At 50.9% G+C, this 14,565-nt stretch overlaps 1 protein-coding gene across 29 annotated transcripts in view; it reads left to right on the plus strand.

The window, feature by feature from the left end:
• ABCC10 (ATP binding cassette subfamily C member 10) overlaps nucleotides 1-14,565 on the plus strand; it is a 24,480-nt gene continuing 9,915 nt past the window's right edge. For 10 of the 29 annotated variants that reach the window (XR_001718425.4, XR_010157718.1, XR_010157717.1 and 7 more), the window contains exons 1-9: nucleotides 23-235; nucleotides 442-613; nucleotides 4,600-5,818; nucleotides 7,079-7,306; nucleotides 8,213-8,369; nucleotides 8,555-8,709; nucleotides 10,400-10,479; nucleotides 11,090-11,261; nucleotides 14,348-14,446. Coding sequence is in view for 26 of the 29 variants with exons in the window: in XM_009451315.5 (XP_009449590.2) it covers nucleotides 453-613; nucleotides 4,600-5,818; nucleotides 7,079-7,306; nucleotides 8,213-8,369; nucleotides 8,555-8,709; nucleotides 10,400-10,479; nucleotides 11,090-11,261; nucleotides 14,348-14,446 (2,271 nt within the window). In the remaining 3 variants the exon portion in view is untranslated. Of the gene's footprint in view, nucleotides 236-277; nucleotides 614-3,100; nucleotides 3,326-4,494; nucleotides 5,819-7,078; nucleotides 7,307-8,212; nucleotides 8,370-8,554; nucleotides 8,710-10,399; nucleotides 10,480-11,089; nucleotides 11,262-14,347; nucleotides 14,447-14,565 lie in introns of those variants that run through there. The other 19 variants (XM_063812462.1, XM_063812457.1, XM_063812465.1 and 16 more) reach the window with 15 other exon arrangements.

Consider the following 14,565-nt stretch of genomic DNA (forward strand, 5'->3'; position numbering starts at 1 on the left):
GCGCCTGCGTGCAGCTACCAGCATATGGGCGTGGCGAATAGCGCCGGCTAGGTCTTCCAACCTCTAGGTGGGGCGCCAGCCGGGGCGAGCCCAGCACCCCGGCCGGGCAGTAGTTTTTTTTTTTTGCATACACCAGTTCTCAGGATATCGGAATCCGGTGCACAGCAGCTTCTTCAGGTTTGAGGTTCCGGATGCCTGGGGGCGGAGAAACGGGAGGGGAAAAACAGATGGCAAGGTGGGTGACCAGCGTCCAGAAATCCACTGGGGAAACCTCCCGTTTTTACCCTTGGTACCGCGAGAATGGGCGGGGTCTGGCTTCGGGGCGGAAGCGACGGGCGGTCCCGGTTCCAGGGCGGGGCTGGAGACAGGGAGACCCGGCTGGGAAGTGCAGGCAAAGCCGGCTGTTACCCTGCACAGCCGTCACCCTCAACTTTCCTTCAGGTGAGGCGTCCATGGAACGACTTCTGGCCCAGCTGTGCGGCAGCAGCGCAGCGTGGCCGCTCCCGCTGTGGGAGGGGGACACCACAGGCCACTGCTTCACCCAGCTGGTGCTCAGCGCCCTGCCCCACGCGCTCCTCGCCGTGCTCAGTGCCTGTTACTTGGGCACCCCGAGGTGGGTAGAGACGGGCGCAAGGCATCTGTCCGTGTGTGCCTGCAGATCTCACCCGCAGCCTACATCTTCCGGCAGTGTCACCAGAATAGCGAGGTCTCTGGAGTAGGGCAGAAGTAGAATAAAATCTAAGCATTGCTACTTAGCAATGTGGCTGTTCTTGGGCAAGTACCTGCCTTCTCTGAGTCTCATTGTTGGGAGGTTTAAATGAGATAATGAATTTAAGCATATAGTGCAGCGCCTGGCATGTTTTTAAAGGTCCGATGAGTGTCAGAAATCATCAGAATTGTCCATTTTCAGCTACCCGGACTCAGCTGTCATGAATTGGAGGCAGAATTGGGGGAACAACGTTTTTAGCCAAAAGCGATGATGTGTTTAAGTTGTAGGCTCAGTTTCTCACCACTGCAACCCATGAAACCTTAGTGTTTCCAGATTAAGAAAAGCATACCTAGGCTCAGCTGAAGAGGAAGCAGTAGATAGACAAGAAGAGCAAAATCAAACATTAAGCCTTCCCCAATTAAGGGCTATAAGGTGTGGATGCTAAACTCAACTTGATTTTGTATTTAGTTCTTGTATGGCTAGAGATGACTAAAGTTAGTCTCATTCTGGCTGCCGAGAAGATAGGAGGACGGTGTGGTCTCTGCCTTTGGGAGTTCCTAGTCTGATGGGGGGAAGTGTCTCTATCCAAGAGGTCTTTCTTGCTTTCTCATTAGACTGAGTTCCCAAAAGACTGTGCCAATTTTTAATAGCTGCTCTTCTGAGAAGGCTGTCTATGCTAGGTGATTAAACCCTTCTAGACTTTTGTCTCTGTGTAAGAAACAAATCAGGATTCCTCCCAGACCAAGCGGATACACAGCTTCTCCTATCCAAGGAAGGGATTCATCCGCCCCCTGGGAAAGCAAGAAAGACCATCATGTGATCAATAGAAATTGTGCTTCACTTCACTTATCAGCCTTGTGTGTGTTGCTGAGAAGGGTTAGAGAGATCGAGAATCTAAGACAGGAAAGGGCCTCAGAAGGCTTTGAGACTCACTGCTCACCATACTGGTGAGGAAAGTGAGATTCAGAGAGGAAAAGAGACTTGAAGGGGTGATGAGGCTGGTTGATGGCCAACTTGGGGCCAGTTTATGCCTCCAAGGGCCCAGTGTTCTTTCTTGGGTCCCCACATCTTAGGAAATATATATATTTTTTTCTTTTCCTTCTTTCTTTTCTTTCTTTCTTTTCTTTCTTGTGTGTGTGTGTGTGTGTGTGTGTGTGTGTGGCGGGGGGGAGGGGGGATTGTTATTGTTGTTTTGTTTTTTGAGGCAGCGTCTCCCTCTGTTGCCCAGGCTGAAGTACAGTGGTGCAATCACAGTTCACTGCAGCCTCAACCTCCTGGGCTCCAGCAACCTCTCACCTCAGCCTTTTGATTTGCTGGAGCCACAAGTGCATGCCACCACACCTGGCTAATTTTTTTTAAAATTATTTTTAATAGGCTGGGTGCAGTGGCTCAAGCCTGTAATGCCAGCACTGTAGGAGGCTAGGAGTTCGAGACCAGCCTGCCAACGTGGCAGAATGCCATCTCTACTAAAAATACAAAAAATTGGCCGGGCCCAGTGGCTCATGCCTGTAATCCCAGCACTTTGGGAGGCTGAGACAGGCAGATCACTGGAGGTCAGGAGTTTGAAACCAGCCTGGTCAACATGGTGAAACCCCATCTTGAATCGCTTGAACCCAGGAGGCAGAGGTTGCGGTGCGCCAAGATTGCACCACTGCACTCCAGCCTGGACGACAAAGCGAGACTCTGTCTCAAAAAGAAAAAATTATTTTTAGTAGAGACAAGGCCTTGCTTTGTTGTCCAGGCTGGTCTTGAACTCTTGGGCTCAAGCAATCCTTCTGCCTCAGCCTCCTAAAGTTCTGGGTTTACAGATGTGAGCCACCATGCCCAGCCAGAAATAGAAAAAAAATTTTTTTTTTTTGAGACAGGGTCTTACTCTGTCACCCAGGCTGGAGAGCAGTGGCACGATCTCGGCCCACTGCAACCTCCACCTCTTGGGTTCAAGCGATTCTCCTGCCTTAGCCTCTGGAGTAGCTGAGACTACAGGCGTGTGCCACCATGCCTGGCCAGTTTTCGTATTTTTACTAGAGATGGAGTTTCACTGTGTTACACAGGCTGGTCTTGAACTCCTGGCCTCAAGTGATCCACCTGCCTCTGCCTCCCAAAGTGCTGGGATTACAGGCTTGAGCCACCATGCCCAGCCCAGAAATAGAATTCTTAAAGGCTGATTTTTTATTCCCATCTAAATCCCTACAAATAACTGTCATCAGGTGGACTTTTAAGAAAACCCCCAGCTACTCAGGAGGCTGAGGCAGGGGAATCGCTTGAACCTGGGAGGCGGAGGTTGCAGCGAGCTGAGGTCACGCCATTGCGCTCCAGCCTGGCAACAGAGCAAGACTCTGCATTTTAGCTTACAAGTAAACTTTTTTAGTAACCTAGCCGTGCCACAAAGGGTGTAACAGACTCAGTCCTCTTTTTGTATGAACTTTCAAGACATCCTGATACTCACTGCTGCAGATACGTTTTCCTGTATTTGATTCTTTTTTTTTTTTTTGGACGGAGTCTCTCTTTGTCACCCAGGCTGGAGTACAGTGGCACGATCTCAGCTCACTGCAACCTCCGCCTCCCAGGTTCAACCGATTCTCGTGCCTCAGTGTCCCACAGTAGCTGGGATTACAGGTGTGTGCCACCATTCCCTGCTAATTTTTGTATTTTTATTAGAGACGGGGTTTTACCATGTTGGCCAGGCTGGTCTCAAACTCCTGATCTCAAGTGATCTGCCTGCTTCAGCCTCCCAAAGTGCTGGGATTACGGGCATAAGCCACTGTGACCAGCCCCTGTATTTGATTCTTAATGCAGACAGATCACCTTTTGTTTATTAAAAACATTTTTTTATGCCAAGAAGATATAAACACAAGCAAAAATAGATATTTTTCTTTAGCTAAAGGAGTTGCAAAAGCAATCCACACCACCTTCTATAATCAGTGGAAAGAGAGTAGAATATTCCAAGCCTTTATAAAGTTTAGGCTACCATATTAGAATATAAAAGCTGTATGTAAGTCCGATTTTTATTCATTTAATAGTGCTTCAGGTGAATTTAAGGGTACTGTTAGGTGGATCCTTTTGTAAAAATGAATATGTACCCTTTATCAGTTATCTGCATGAAAACTTTGGATTTTTTTTTTTTTTCCTGAGACGGAGTCTCCCCGTCACCCAGGCTGGAGTGCACTGGCGTGATCTCAGCTCACTGCAACCTCCATCTCCCAGATTCAAGCGATTCTCCTGCCTCAGCCTCCTGAGTAGCTGGGATTGCAGGTGCCTGCCACCATGCCTGGCTAATTTTTGCATTTTTGGTAAAGATGGGGGTTTCACCATGTTGGCCAGGCTGGTCTCGAACTCCTAACCTCAGGCGATCCTCCCGTCTCAGCCTCCCAAAGTGCTAGGATTACAGGCGTGAGCCACGGCGCCCAGCCTGGATTTTTTTTTTAATTTTAGATTCATGAGGCATATGTGCTTGTTTGTTATTATACATGGATATATTATGTGATGCTGAAGTTTGGGCTTCTAATGATCCCATCACCAAAGTAGCAAACGTAGTACCCAGGATTTTTTTTTTCCTAGTTAGTCTTCATGTTAAGTACAATCTTACCTCAAAATTGTTAATGTCTGTGGTTTAAAAAAAAACATGAATCAGAAATGGTGTGGGTAGTTTAGAAAATGAGTTAGGTTCAGGTGGCCGGTTAGCTCAGTTGGTCAGAAAATGAGTTAGGTTCATCTGGGAAGACTTCCTGGGAGAAAAGACCCTGGGTTCTGAGGTAAAGTGGATTAGGGATAAGATGTGCAAGGCAGGAAGGGAGTTGATTCCTTAGGTAAATGAATTATTGGAGGTGAGGGGTATGTCTGGCTCCTGAGTCAGCCACGATGTGCCTCCTTGTCTTCCCCCTTGTCCCCAGGAGTCCAGATTACATCCTACCCTGCAGTCCTGGATGGCGCCTCCGACTTGCAGCTTCCTTCCTGCTTTCCGTCTTCCCGCTGCTAGACCTCCTTCCAGTTGCTTTGCCACCAGGGGCAGGCCCAGGACCCATAGGGCTAGAGGTGTTGGCAGGGTGCGTGGCAGCTGTGGCCTGGATCAGCCACAGCCTGGCCCTGTGGGTGTTGGCACATTCCCCTCATGGCCACTCCCGGGGTCCCTTGGCCTTGGCCCTGGTAGCCTTGCTGCCAGCTCCAGCCCTAGTGCTGACCGTGTTGTGGCATTGCCAGCGAGGCACACTTCTGCCCCCACTTCTCCCAGGGCCCGTGGCCCGCCTATGCTTGCTCATCCTGCAGCTGGCTGCACTCTTGGCCTATGCACTGGGATGGGCAGCTCCTGGGGGACCACGAGAACCCTGGGCTCAGGAGCCCCTCCTGCCTGAGGATCAAGAACCTGAGGTGGCTGAAGATGGGGAGAGTTGGCTGTCACGCTTTTCCTATGCCTGGCTGGCACCCTTGCTGGCCCGTGGGGCCTGTGGAGAGCTCCGGCAGCCTCAGGACATTTGCCGCCTCCCCCACAGACTGCAGCCAACCTACCTGGCTCGTGTCTTCCAGGCACACTGGCAGGAGGGGGCACGGCTGTGGAGGGCCTTGTATGGGGCCTTTGGACGGTGCTATCTGGCACTTGGACTGCTGAAGCTGGTGGGGACCATGTTGGGATTCTCAGGGCCCCTGTTGCTCTCCCTACTGGTGGGCTTCCTGGAAGAGGGGCAGGAGCCACTAAGCCACGGCCTGCTCTATGCTCTGGGGCTAGCCGGTGGGGCTGTGCTGGGTGCTGTGCTGCAGAATCAGTATGGGTATGAGGTATATAAGGTAACACTTCAGGCACGGGGGGCTGTGCTGAACATCCTGTACTGCAAGGCTTTACAGCTGGGGCCCAGCCGCCCTCCTACTGGGGAGGCCCTGAACCTACTAGGCACTGACTCTGAACGGCTGCTTAACTTTGCTGGGAGCTTCCATGAAGCCTGGGGCCTGCCCCTGCAGCTGGCCATCACCCTCTACCTGCTGTACCAGCAGGTAGGCGTGGCCTTCGTGGGTGGTCTCATCTTGGCACTGCTGCTGGTACCCGTCAACAAAGTGATTGCCACCCGCATCATGGCCAGCAACCAGGAAATGCTACAGCACAAGGATGCGCGGGTTAAGGTGAGCGGGTACTTGGGGTCCCTCAGCTATCTGGAGACCCCACCCAGCCCAGGTCCCCAGGTCTTCCCATGCACACTACCTGAGGGAGTGAGAGTGACCTCAAAGTTAAGAGCTGAGACTGGAGAAAGGTAGACCTGGGTTCAAATCCTGGCTCTACACTTACTGGTTCAATCACTTCAGACAAGTCATTTAACCTATTTGGGCTTCCCCTTCCTCATCTGTAAAGTGAGAATAGTAGTAGCTTACCTTGTAGAGTTGTAAGGATCTCATGAGATAATGCTTAGGGTAGTGCCAGTCACAAAGTAAGCTCTGAATACATGTGGCCACCCTGGGAGGTAGGAAGTCATCTGTCTGGCACCAAACAGGTCTTTAGGGCCAGAGCTGGGACCCAAGTCTCCAACCTCCTTATCTAGAGCACAGACCACCCCATGGCTGCATGTAGAGACCTAGGAGAACCTCAGCTGCCTCTTTGGGTAGGCTGAGGGGAAGGGAATAGGTCACTTTCCTGCCTGGGTCAACTCCAGGTGTTTAGGGTTTGGCTGAATTTGCAGAGCTCTGGGTTCTGCAGTGATTGTGGGTACCTTCACAAAGGGGATGGCAGTCCTGGGGGTTCATACAGCATAGTTGTCGACCCTTAGTGGAACAGCTCAGAGTGCTCCTGGAGGGAAGGGAGGTTGATAGATGGTTATGGCATGAGGCGTTTTCCCCTACCTGTGACAGCTACAGATGAGGAGTTTTGGCCCTTGCCCATCTTCCCTGGGCCCATTAGCCTGTTTGACCCTGGGCTGTGGTGTGGCCTCTTATGCCTGTGTACTTCTACAGGAATAGTTTCTGTGCCACTCAAGCCGGGGGCCGGAACTGGGGGGCCAGCCCCCGAAGCCCACATCTTTTGGTTTTGGGAGATAGCCCTTTGTCCCTCATCTAATGGGAGGAGAGCTTTTACTCCGCTGTGGTGACCTGGCTCCACCTTCCACCACTCCTCCTAGGAAGTTGGGGAATTCCCGCTCCAAGCTGTCCCCAGCTGGAGCAAATGGAGAAGTAAGAGACTGGGAGGGGAAGCAACCCAGGGCTGAAAAGGATTTGAAGGGCAGGATTTCCAGAAAGTACTGAGGTGAGGAAGAAAACCAAGACTAGGGCAGTGCAGAGTATCTGGGAGCTTAGAGTACTGAACATTCTGCCAGCAGCCTGGGGAAGGCTTGGCAGGGAAGACACATGAGCAGTGCCTCCACTTCACGCCTCTCCCTTGTCTCCTTTCCCTAGCTTGTGACAGAGCTGCTGAGTGGCATTCGGGTCATCAAGTTCTGCGGGTGGGAGCAGGCACTGGGAGCCCGAGTAGAGGCCTGCCGGGCTCGAGAGCTGGGGCAACTCCGGGTCATCAAATACCTGGATGCGGCCTGTGTATACCTGTGGGCTGCCCTACCGGTTGTCATCTCCATCGTTATCTTCATCACCTATGTCCTCATGGGGCACCAGCTCACTGCCACCAAGGTGAGGACCAGGAAGGAAGGGGACCAGCATCAAGGAGACTTCAGCAAAGTGAAGACAGAGGCTCGGGCCCTCAGTGCTGGCTGAGAAGGAGGGAGGGATCCCTGACTGCCTCATCTCTCAACCAAGGGAAAACTGAAGGAACCTTTTTGTGGGGGCCTTGGATATATAACCCTCCCCTCTGTGAAGGAGTTCCTTTCTTTCCTCTCCTCTACCTTTCACTCCAGCTTCTATTCAGTTCCAGGCTTGGGGTTAGGTCTCTTCATCCTCGTTCTAATGGCCTTAGGAAAAAAATGTATGATGCAATCCTGGGTCTAGCCAAGGCCAGGTGATGTTGCTACTTGGAAATTCTTTAAAAAAGACTCAAAATGAGCTAGGCCTGCCTAGTTAAAAAGATGCAACCTTGGCCAGGCGTGGTGGCTCACACCTGTAATTCCAGCACTTTGGGAGGCCAAGGCAGGCGGATCACCTGATGTCAGGAGTTCGAGACCAGCCTGACCAACATGGTGAAACCTTGTCTCTACTAAAAATATAAAAATTAACCAGGTGTGGTGATGCATGCCTGTGATCCCAGCTACTCAGGAAGCTAGGGTAGGAGAATCACTTGAACCCTGGAGGTGGAAGTTGCAGTGAGCCGAGATTATGCCACTGCACTCCAGCTTAGGTGACAGAGCAAGACTCGTCAAGAAAAAAAAAAAAAAATGCAACCTGAATCCCTTGAGGAACATTGGAATTTCTAGGATTCTTTAAGTGACCATCTCTGCCACATCTGATCCCAGGATTGGCCAGCCAGCCCTTCAGTTCTGTCATTGCCCAGTTCTTCCCTCCGTAGACCTGTCCACAGGGCTTCCCATAGAAACAGGCCCTTAGATAACTCCTGGGGCTTCACCCTGCTCCCACCTCACTCAGGTGTTCACGGCCCTGGCACTGGTGCGAATGCTCATTCTTCCTCTCAACAACTTCCCTTGGGTGATCAATGGCCTCCTGGAGGCCAAAGTGTCCTTGGACCGGATCCAGCTTTTCCTCGACCTTCCAAACCACAACCCCCAGGCCTACTACAGCCCAGGTAATGGGAAGCTAGTGGGCAGAACCTGGCACAGGGTGAGGAGGGAAGTGGAGCCACTTGGGTGCCGCGCATAGATGTCACCAAGAGGGCTTAGAGAGAGCGGAATCCAAAACAGACTCATTTAGCTCTGGGCAGGTAGATATGGGGCTGGCAAGTGAATTACATGATTTACCCTCCCCAAACAGATTGTGGTAGATTAGGAGCCCAAATCAAGTGGCTTCTCTGTTCAGATCCCCCTGCAGAGCCATCTACAGTATTGGAGCTGCATGGAGCCTTGTTCTCCTGGGACCCAGTTGGAACCAGCCAGGAGACCTTCATCAGTCATCTTGAAGTGAAAAAGGTTTGTTGGACAGACACCCTGGGAGAGTCCTCAGACTAACGAGAGAGATGGGAACTCATGTCAGAGAAGCAGTGACCGAGCCAATCATAGCTGATGGCTCTGCAGCTCTAATTGCTGTAGGAGGGATAGGCATTTGGTGAGCAGGTTCTAATCATGAGGAGATGACACCTCACATCTGAATCTCAGAATAGTTGCACCTCTCTCTGGTCTTTAGGCAGCTTGTATCCATCCAGTCCAGACCAATGGGTGTGCTTGTCTCTCCATGTCCCTCAGAAGCTGCAGCATTCAGAACAGGCCCTGGGGCTTATGTAGCATCTCCCCCAGATTGGGGATCTGGGGGAGAGGCCCAGCAAGTGCTTCCAAGAAATATTTTGCAAATGGGGATCCTCTGTTTAGGCTGGTGAAAAGCAATCACACCCTGTGACTCATGCTACAGCATACAAAGAACTTAAAATGGGGCATTCCTGGCAATAAGCCAACTCCTGTTCACCTCCTGTCCTGAGTTTTCACTCTCTCCTGACCTTTGTCCAACCCTGTGCCCCACAGCTCAACCCGGCATTCTCTGGTGGTGGCTGAATTGCCTCCACCACATTTGGCTCACGTTTCTGGCTTGGGCTGTATGTTTTGTTTTTCCTCTTAGTTCAGGCAAGACAAGGCTAGATTTGTACGAAGGAATTTTGCTAACGTGTTAGTTGGAGCTTTTTTGGGTATAAGTTACAGAAACACACTAGAGCTAGCTTAAGCAAACAAGAATTTATAATAAGGATGTAGAGATACATTGCAGAATCCAAAGGCAGGAACGCAGCTGGATCTTAGAAACAGCCCAGAACCAGGCCTCAACTCGCAGAGCTCTCTGCTTCTGTGTGCCTCTCTCCCTGTATTTGCCTGGTTCTCTTCTCTCTGTGGACACACCCTCCACTGAGCAGAAGATGTGACTACAGAGAATGCTCGAGTTTACAAGTTACAGCCAACAAGGAGAAGCTGCCTCTGGGACCTGATCCCAAATTCCCATGGAAAGGTCTCAGAAGTGGTGCCCACTTGTAGCTGGGTCAACCCTGGCTGGCAGGGTTGGGGCATCACAGGCAGATAGAGCTTCTGAGAGCCCAGTCCCTTCTAGAGAAGGAACTAGGACTTTTTTTTTTTTATATTTTTTTGAGCAGGGAGATAGCTCCATGAACATATGTTATGACCAAAAAAAAAAAAAAAAAAAAAAAGATAAACAGAAAAATTTAAGCCACAGAAATAGGGATCTATGCAAAGCACTGCTTTTTCCCCTGAGATATGGTAACTCTAGCCACAGGTTGACTTAGCCAACCCATCATCCAGGCGCTAAAGCCTGGAATTCTACCCTTCCCTCTCCCATTCTGGAGTGCCTGTCTCAGAGTTTACCTTGGAAGTTCTTGGGTGGTTTCCTCCCATTCTCTCTGGCATGCTGCTCCCCTTCAGAGGCCCTTCACATAGACAGTGAAACTGATAGCCACTCTGAGTGGAGGAAAAAACACCCTACTTTTCTAGAGCCTGATCTGTTGATCAGCCTGTGAAGTGGAGAATTCTTTCCCTACACACTAAAGAAAGAAGAAAAGAGAAGCCTCAGTGGGAGGACTGGCAGCCCAGAGTGTCAAGAGGGAGACCACTGCCACCTCTGTCCTGTCTCCTACCAATAGCAGATGCTTGTGTGGCTTCCTTGCAGGGTATGCTGGTGGGCATCGTGGGGAAGGTCGGCTGTGGGAAGAGCTCCCTGCTGGCTGCCATCGCTGGAGAGCTCCACAGGTAACCAACCTCCTATGCACCCCTGTCCTTACTTTGTCCTTTAGCAAACACTGAGCCCCTCTTATGTGTTGGACACCTTTTGGGGGTCAGGGGTACTAAGAAGAGCAACGCATGGTCCCTTTATTGGGAGAGTTTTCAATCTGGAAAGAAGGAGGTGGCCAAGAAAGCGAATCATTGTAATCATTACACCAGAGTGTTTTAAATGCTATAATAGTCAGCAAAGGAATGGAAACATCCAGTGTCAGCTATTCTTTCAGAAATGTGGCTGTGCAGAGAAGGGATCCAGAGAGGAGCATAGGTTTGAGGGAGGACCTTGTTTTCAGATGGGAACAAGTACAATGTGGTGGCCATACTCTCCACTGAGCTCCTGAACAGATGTAAGTACAACAGCTGCTTGGCTGTAGCCAAAGAGCTATTTCTTCCCTTCTTCGCCCAGAATGGGCTTCATTAGGACCCCTTGACCTCAGGAGCTGCCATCTCAGTCATGTGACATGAAGGGGGACCCTGTGTAGAAGACAGCAGCCTGGGGAGGCTTCTAGGAGTCAAGGGCTGGGCATGGAGGGACCCAGAGGAGAGCTGGTCCTCATATTGCTCGCCTGGCTCTCTGCAGGCTGCGTGGGCATGTGGCAGTGCAGGGGCTGTCCAAGGGCTTTGGCCTGGCCACCCAGGAACCCTGGATCCAGTTTGCCACCATCCGAGACAACATCCTCTTTGGGAAGACATTTGATGCACAGCTGTACAAGGAGGTGCTAGAAGCCTGCGCCCTCAATGATGACCTCAGTGTGAGTGCCTGGCCTTGAAACCTCTTAGCTGCCTGTTTCTCCAGTGTCCCTGACACCTCAAACCAGGAGCTTTGCTTTTCTGGAAAGGGGTTGCTTCTACTCGGGCATCACTTATCTAGGAATGGCCATCGGACTGTGGTCCTCCCCGAGTGTCCAGCTGCCCCTTCTGATAGGGCCCAGTAGGGTGGTGACTGTGTGTTCTGCACAGTCGTGGGAAGAGCCCTAAGGCCTCTGGAGCTAGGGAGGGTTCCACCTGTGGGGCTTAGCTCTGCACAGCCTGGCTCCTTGTCCCCTTCTCCATACCCACTTCCCACTGGGAAGGCTTGGAAGAGTCAAAGTTTCATTTGGTTGCAGGTTACCCTAGGGAAACCTGCCAAGCTATTAGATTTCCCCTTGCCCCCAGTCCAGAGTACTATATTTATAGGAGAAGAGATTCCAGATTTCTCCCTTGACTTCCCACCCAACCCTGCTGTCCCCTTCAGAAATGTCAGCACCACTACCCTACCCAGGTAAATGTGGAATGTCCCTGAAAAGGAGCACTTTTAACCTTGACCATGGGGCATTCTGTATCCAGCTGTCATTCTTTTTATTACTTTTTTAAAATTGATTAATTTTTTTTTTTTGAGACAGGGTCTTTTTTCTGTCCCCCAGGCTGGAATGCAGTGGCGCCATCTTGGCTCACTGCAGCCTCTGCCTCCTGGGCTCAAATGATCCTCCCACCTCAGCCCCTCAGTCCTGGCTGGGACTACAGGAGTGAGCCACCACACCTAGCTAATTTTCGTTTTGTTTTGTTTTGTTTTGTGTTTTTGAGACGGAGTCTCACTGTGTTGCCAGGCTGGAGTGCAGTGGCACAATCTCGGCTCACTGCAACCTCCGCCTCCTGGATTCAAGTGATTCTCCTGCCTCAGCCTCTCGAGTAGCTGGGACTACAGCTGCGTGCCACCATGCCCAGCTAATTTTTGTATTTCTAGTAGAAACAGGGTTTCACCATGTTGGCCAGAATGGTCTCCATCTCCTGACCTTGTGATCCGCCCACCTTGGCCTCCCAAAGTGCTGGGATTACAGGCGTGAGCCACCGCGCCTGGCCTACTACCCTGTCTTTTTAACAGTCAAGGTAGTAAGATATCTTGGGCAGATTTGATGTAAAAGCTTTTATAGGTTTTTACTTTTTTGTGTGTGTGAGAATGAGTCTTGCTCTGTCGCTCAGGCTGGAGTGCAGTGGAATGATCTCGGCTCACTGCAACCTTTGCCTCTCGGGTTCAAGTAATTCTCTTGCCTCAGCCTCCTGAGTAGCTGGGACTACAGGTGTAAGCTGCCACGCCTGCCTAATTTTTGTATTTTTAGTAGAGATGGGGTTTCACCATGTTGCCCAGGCTGGTCTCGAACTGTTGGGCTCAAGTGATCCGCCCGCCTTGGCCTCCCAAAGTGCTGGGATTACAGGCGTGAGCCACTGTGCCCGGCCCAGCTTTCGTAGGTTTTTAGAGAAGGAATGTACTACCTCTAAGGCTTCTTGTGGCCTCAGGAATGGTCTACTAAGCAAAGGGATTCCCTTCCTCGCGCAGAGGAAGCACCTGTGATCCACTAGATGGTGAGTCCCCTGAGCTAAAAGCTTTGTTGTTCATCTCTTTCCTTAGTGCCTACAACAGTACCTAGGACCTAGCAGACTTGGGAAAGCAATGAATGATTGGCCAGGCGTGGTGGCTCATGCCTGTAATCCTAGCATTTTGGGAGGCCAAGGAGGGTGGATCGCTTGAGGTCAGGAGTTCAAGACCACCCAGGGCAGCCAGGCTTAACAGTGGTGGCTCACGCCTGTAATCCCAGCACTTTGGAAGTCCAAGGTGGGCAGATCACGAGGTCAGGAGTTCGAGACCAGCCTGCAGGCCAACATGGTGAAACCCCATCTCTACTAAAAATACAAAAAATAGCTGGGCGTGGTGGTGGGCGCCTGTAATCCCAGCTACTTGGGAGGCTGAGGCAGGAGAATCTAGCTTGAACCCAGGAGGCGGAGGTTTCAGTGAGCCAAGATCGCACCATTGTACTCCAGCCTGCGCAACAGAGTGAGACTCTGTCTCAAAAAAAAAAAAACCAGACCACCCAGGGCAATATGGTAAAATCTCTTCTCTACAAAACAAACAAACAAACAAAAAAAAAACAAAAATTAGCTGGGTGTCATGGCTCACACCTGTAGTCCTAGCTACTCTGGAGGCTGAGGCAGGAGAATTGCATGAACCCGAGAGGCGGAGGTTGCAGTGAGCCGAGATCATGCCACTGCACTCCAGCCTGGGCGACAGAGCAAGACTCTGTCTCACACACACAAAAAAGTAAAAACCTATAAAAGCTTTTACATCAAATCTGCCCAAGATACCTTACTACCTTGCCTGTTAAAAAGACAGGGTAATAGGCCAGGCACGGTGGCTCACGCCTATAATCCCAGCACTTTGGGAGGCCAAGGTGGGTGGATCACAAGGTCAGGAGATCAAGACCATCCTGGCTAACATGGTGAAACCCCGTCTCTACTAAAAATGCAAAAATTAGCTGGGCATGGTGGCACATGCCTGTAGTTCCAGCTACTCGAGAGGTTGAGGCAGGAAAATCGCTTGAACCCAGGAGGTGGAGGTTTCAGTGAGCTGAGATTGTGCCACTGCACTCCAGCCTGGCGACAGAGCGAGACTCCGTCTCAAAAAACAAAAACAAAAACAAAAACAAAAAAAGGGTAGTAAATGTAACAAAGTAGTTAAGAATCTGAATCTGAACTTGTGTCCTGCCCCTTACTAGCTGTGGGCCAGCTAGTTAATCTGTCTGAGCTTTGGTTGCACCTGAGAAAAGGAAATGATACCATCTTCATAAGATTACATTGGGGCTTGAATGAGAGAATGCCTGTAAAGTGCTAGGCACATAGTGTTCGATAAATGCTTGATGTTATTGGAATTATGTCTTGTCTCCTCTGACTAGCTCACCCCAAATTTAAGTCTACTCTCCTCAAGCTCCCTACTTCTCTTGACTCCCACTATCTCCTGCAAAGGGATAGGAAGTGGGCCAGAAGGTAATGGGAGCTCCCTGACCCACTGGGGCACCTGTTCCATCAGATCCTGCCTGCTGGAGACCAGACAGAGGTGGGGGAGAAGGGTGTCACCCTTAGCGGAGGACAGCGTGCCCGGATTGCCCTTGCTCGTGCTGTCTACCAGGTCAGTTAAAGATGGAGGTTGCAGTGGCAGGGAGGTGGGGGGAGTCCAGAGCCTTGGGAACTTGGCTGAGTTAGGAGGATAGGAATATTTTCCTTAGCATCTGGTTCCTTCCCTCCTCC

This window comes from Pan troglodytes, chromosome 5 (genome assembly GCF_028858775.2).
Source record: "Pan troglodytes isolate AG18354 chromosome 5, NHGRI_mPanTro3-v2.0_pri, whole genome shotgun sequence".
NCBI classification, from domain to species: domain Eukaryota; kingdom Metazoa; phylum Chordata; class Mammalia; order Primates; family Hominidae; genus Pan; species Pan troglodytes.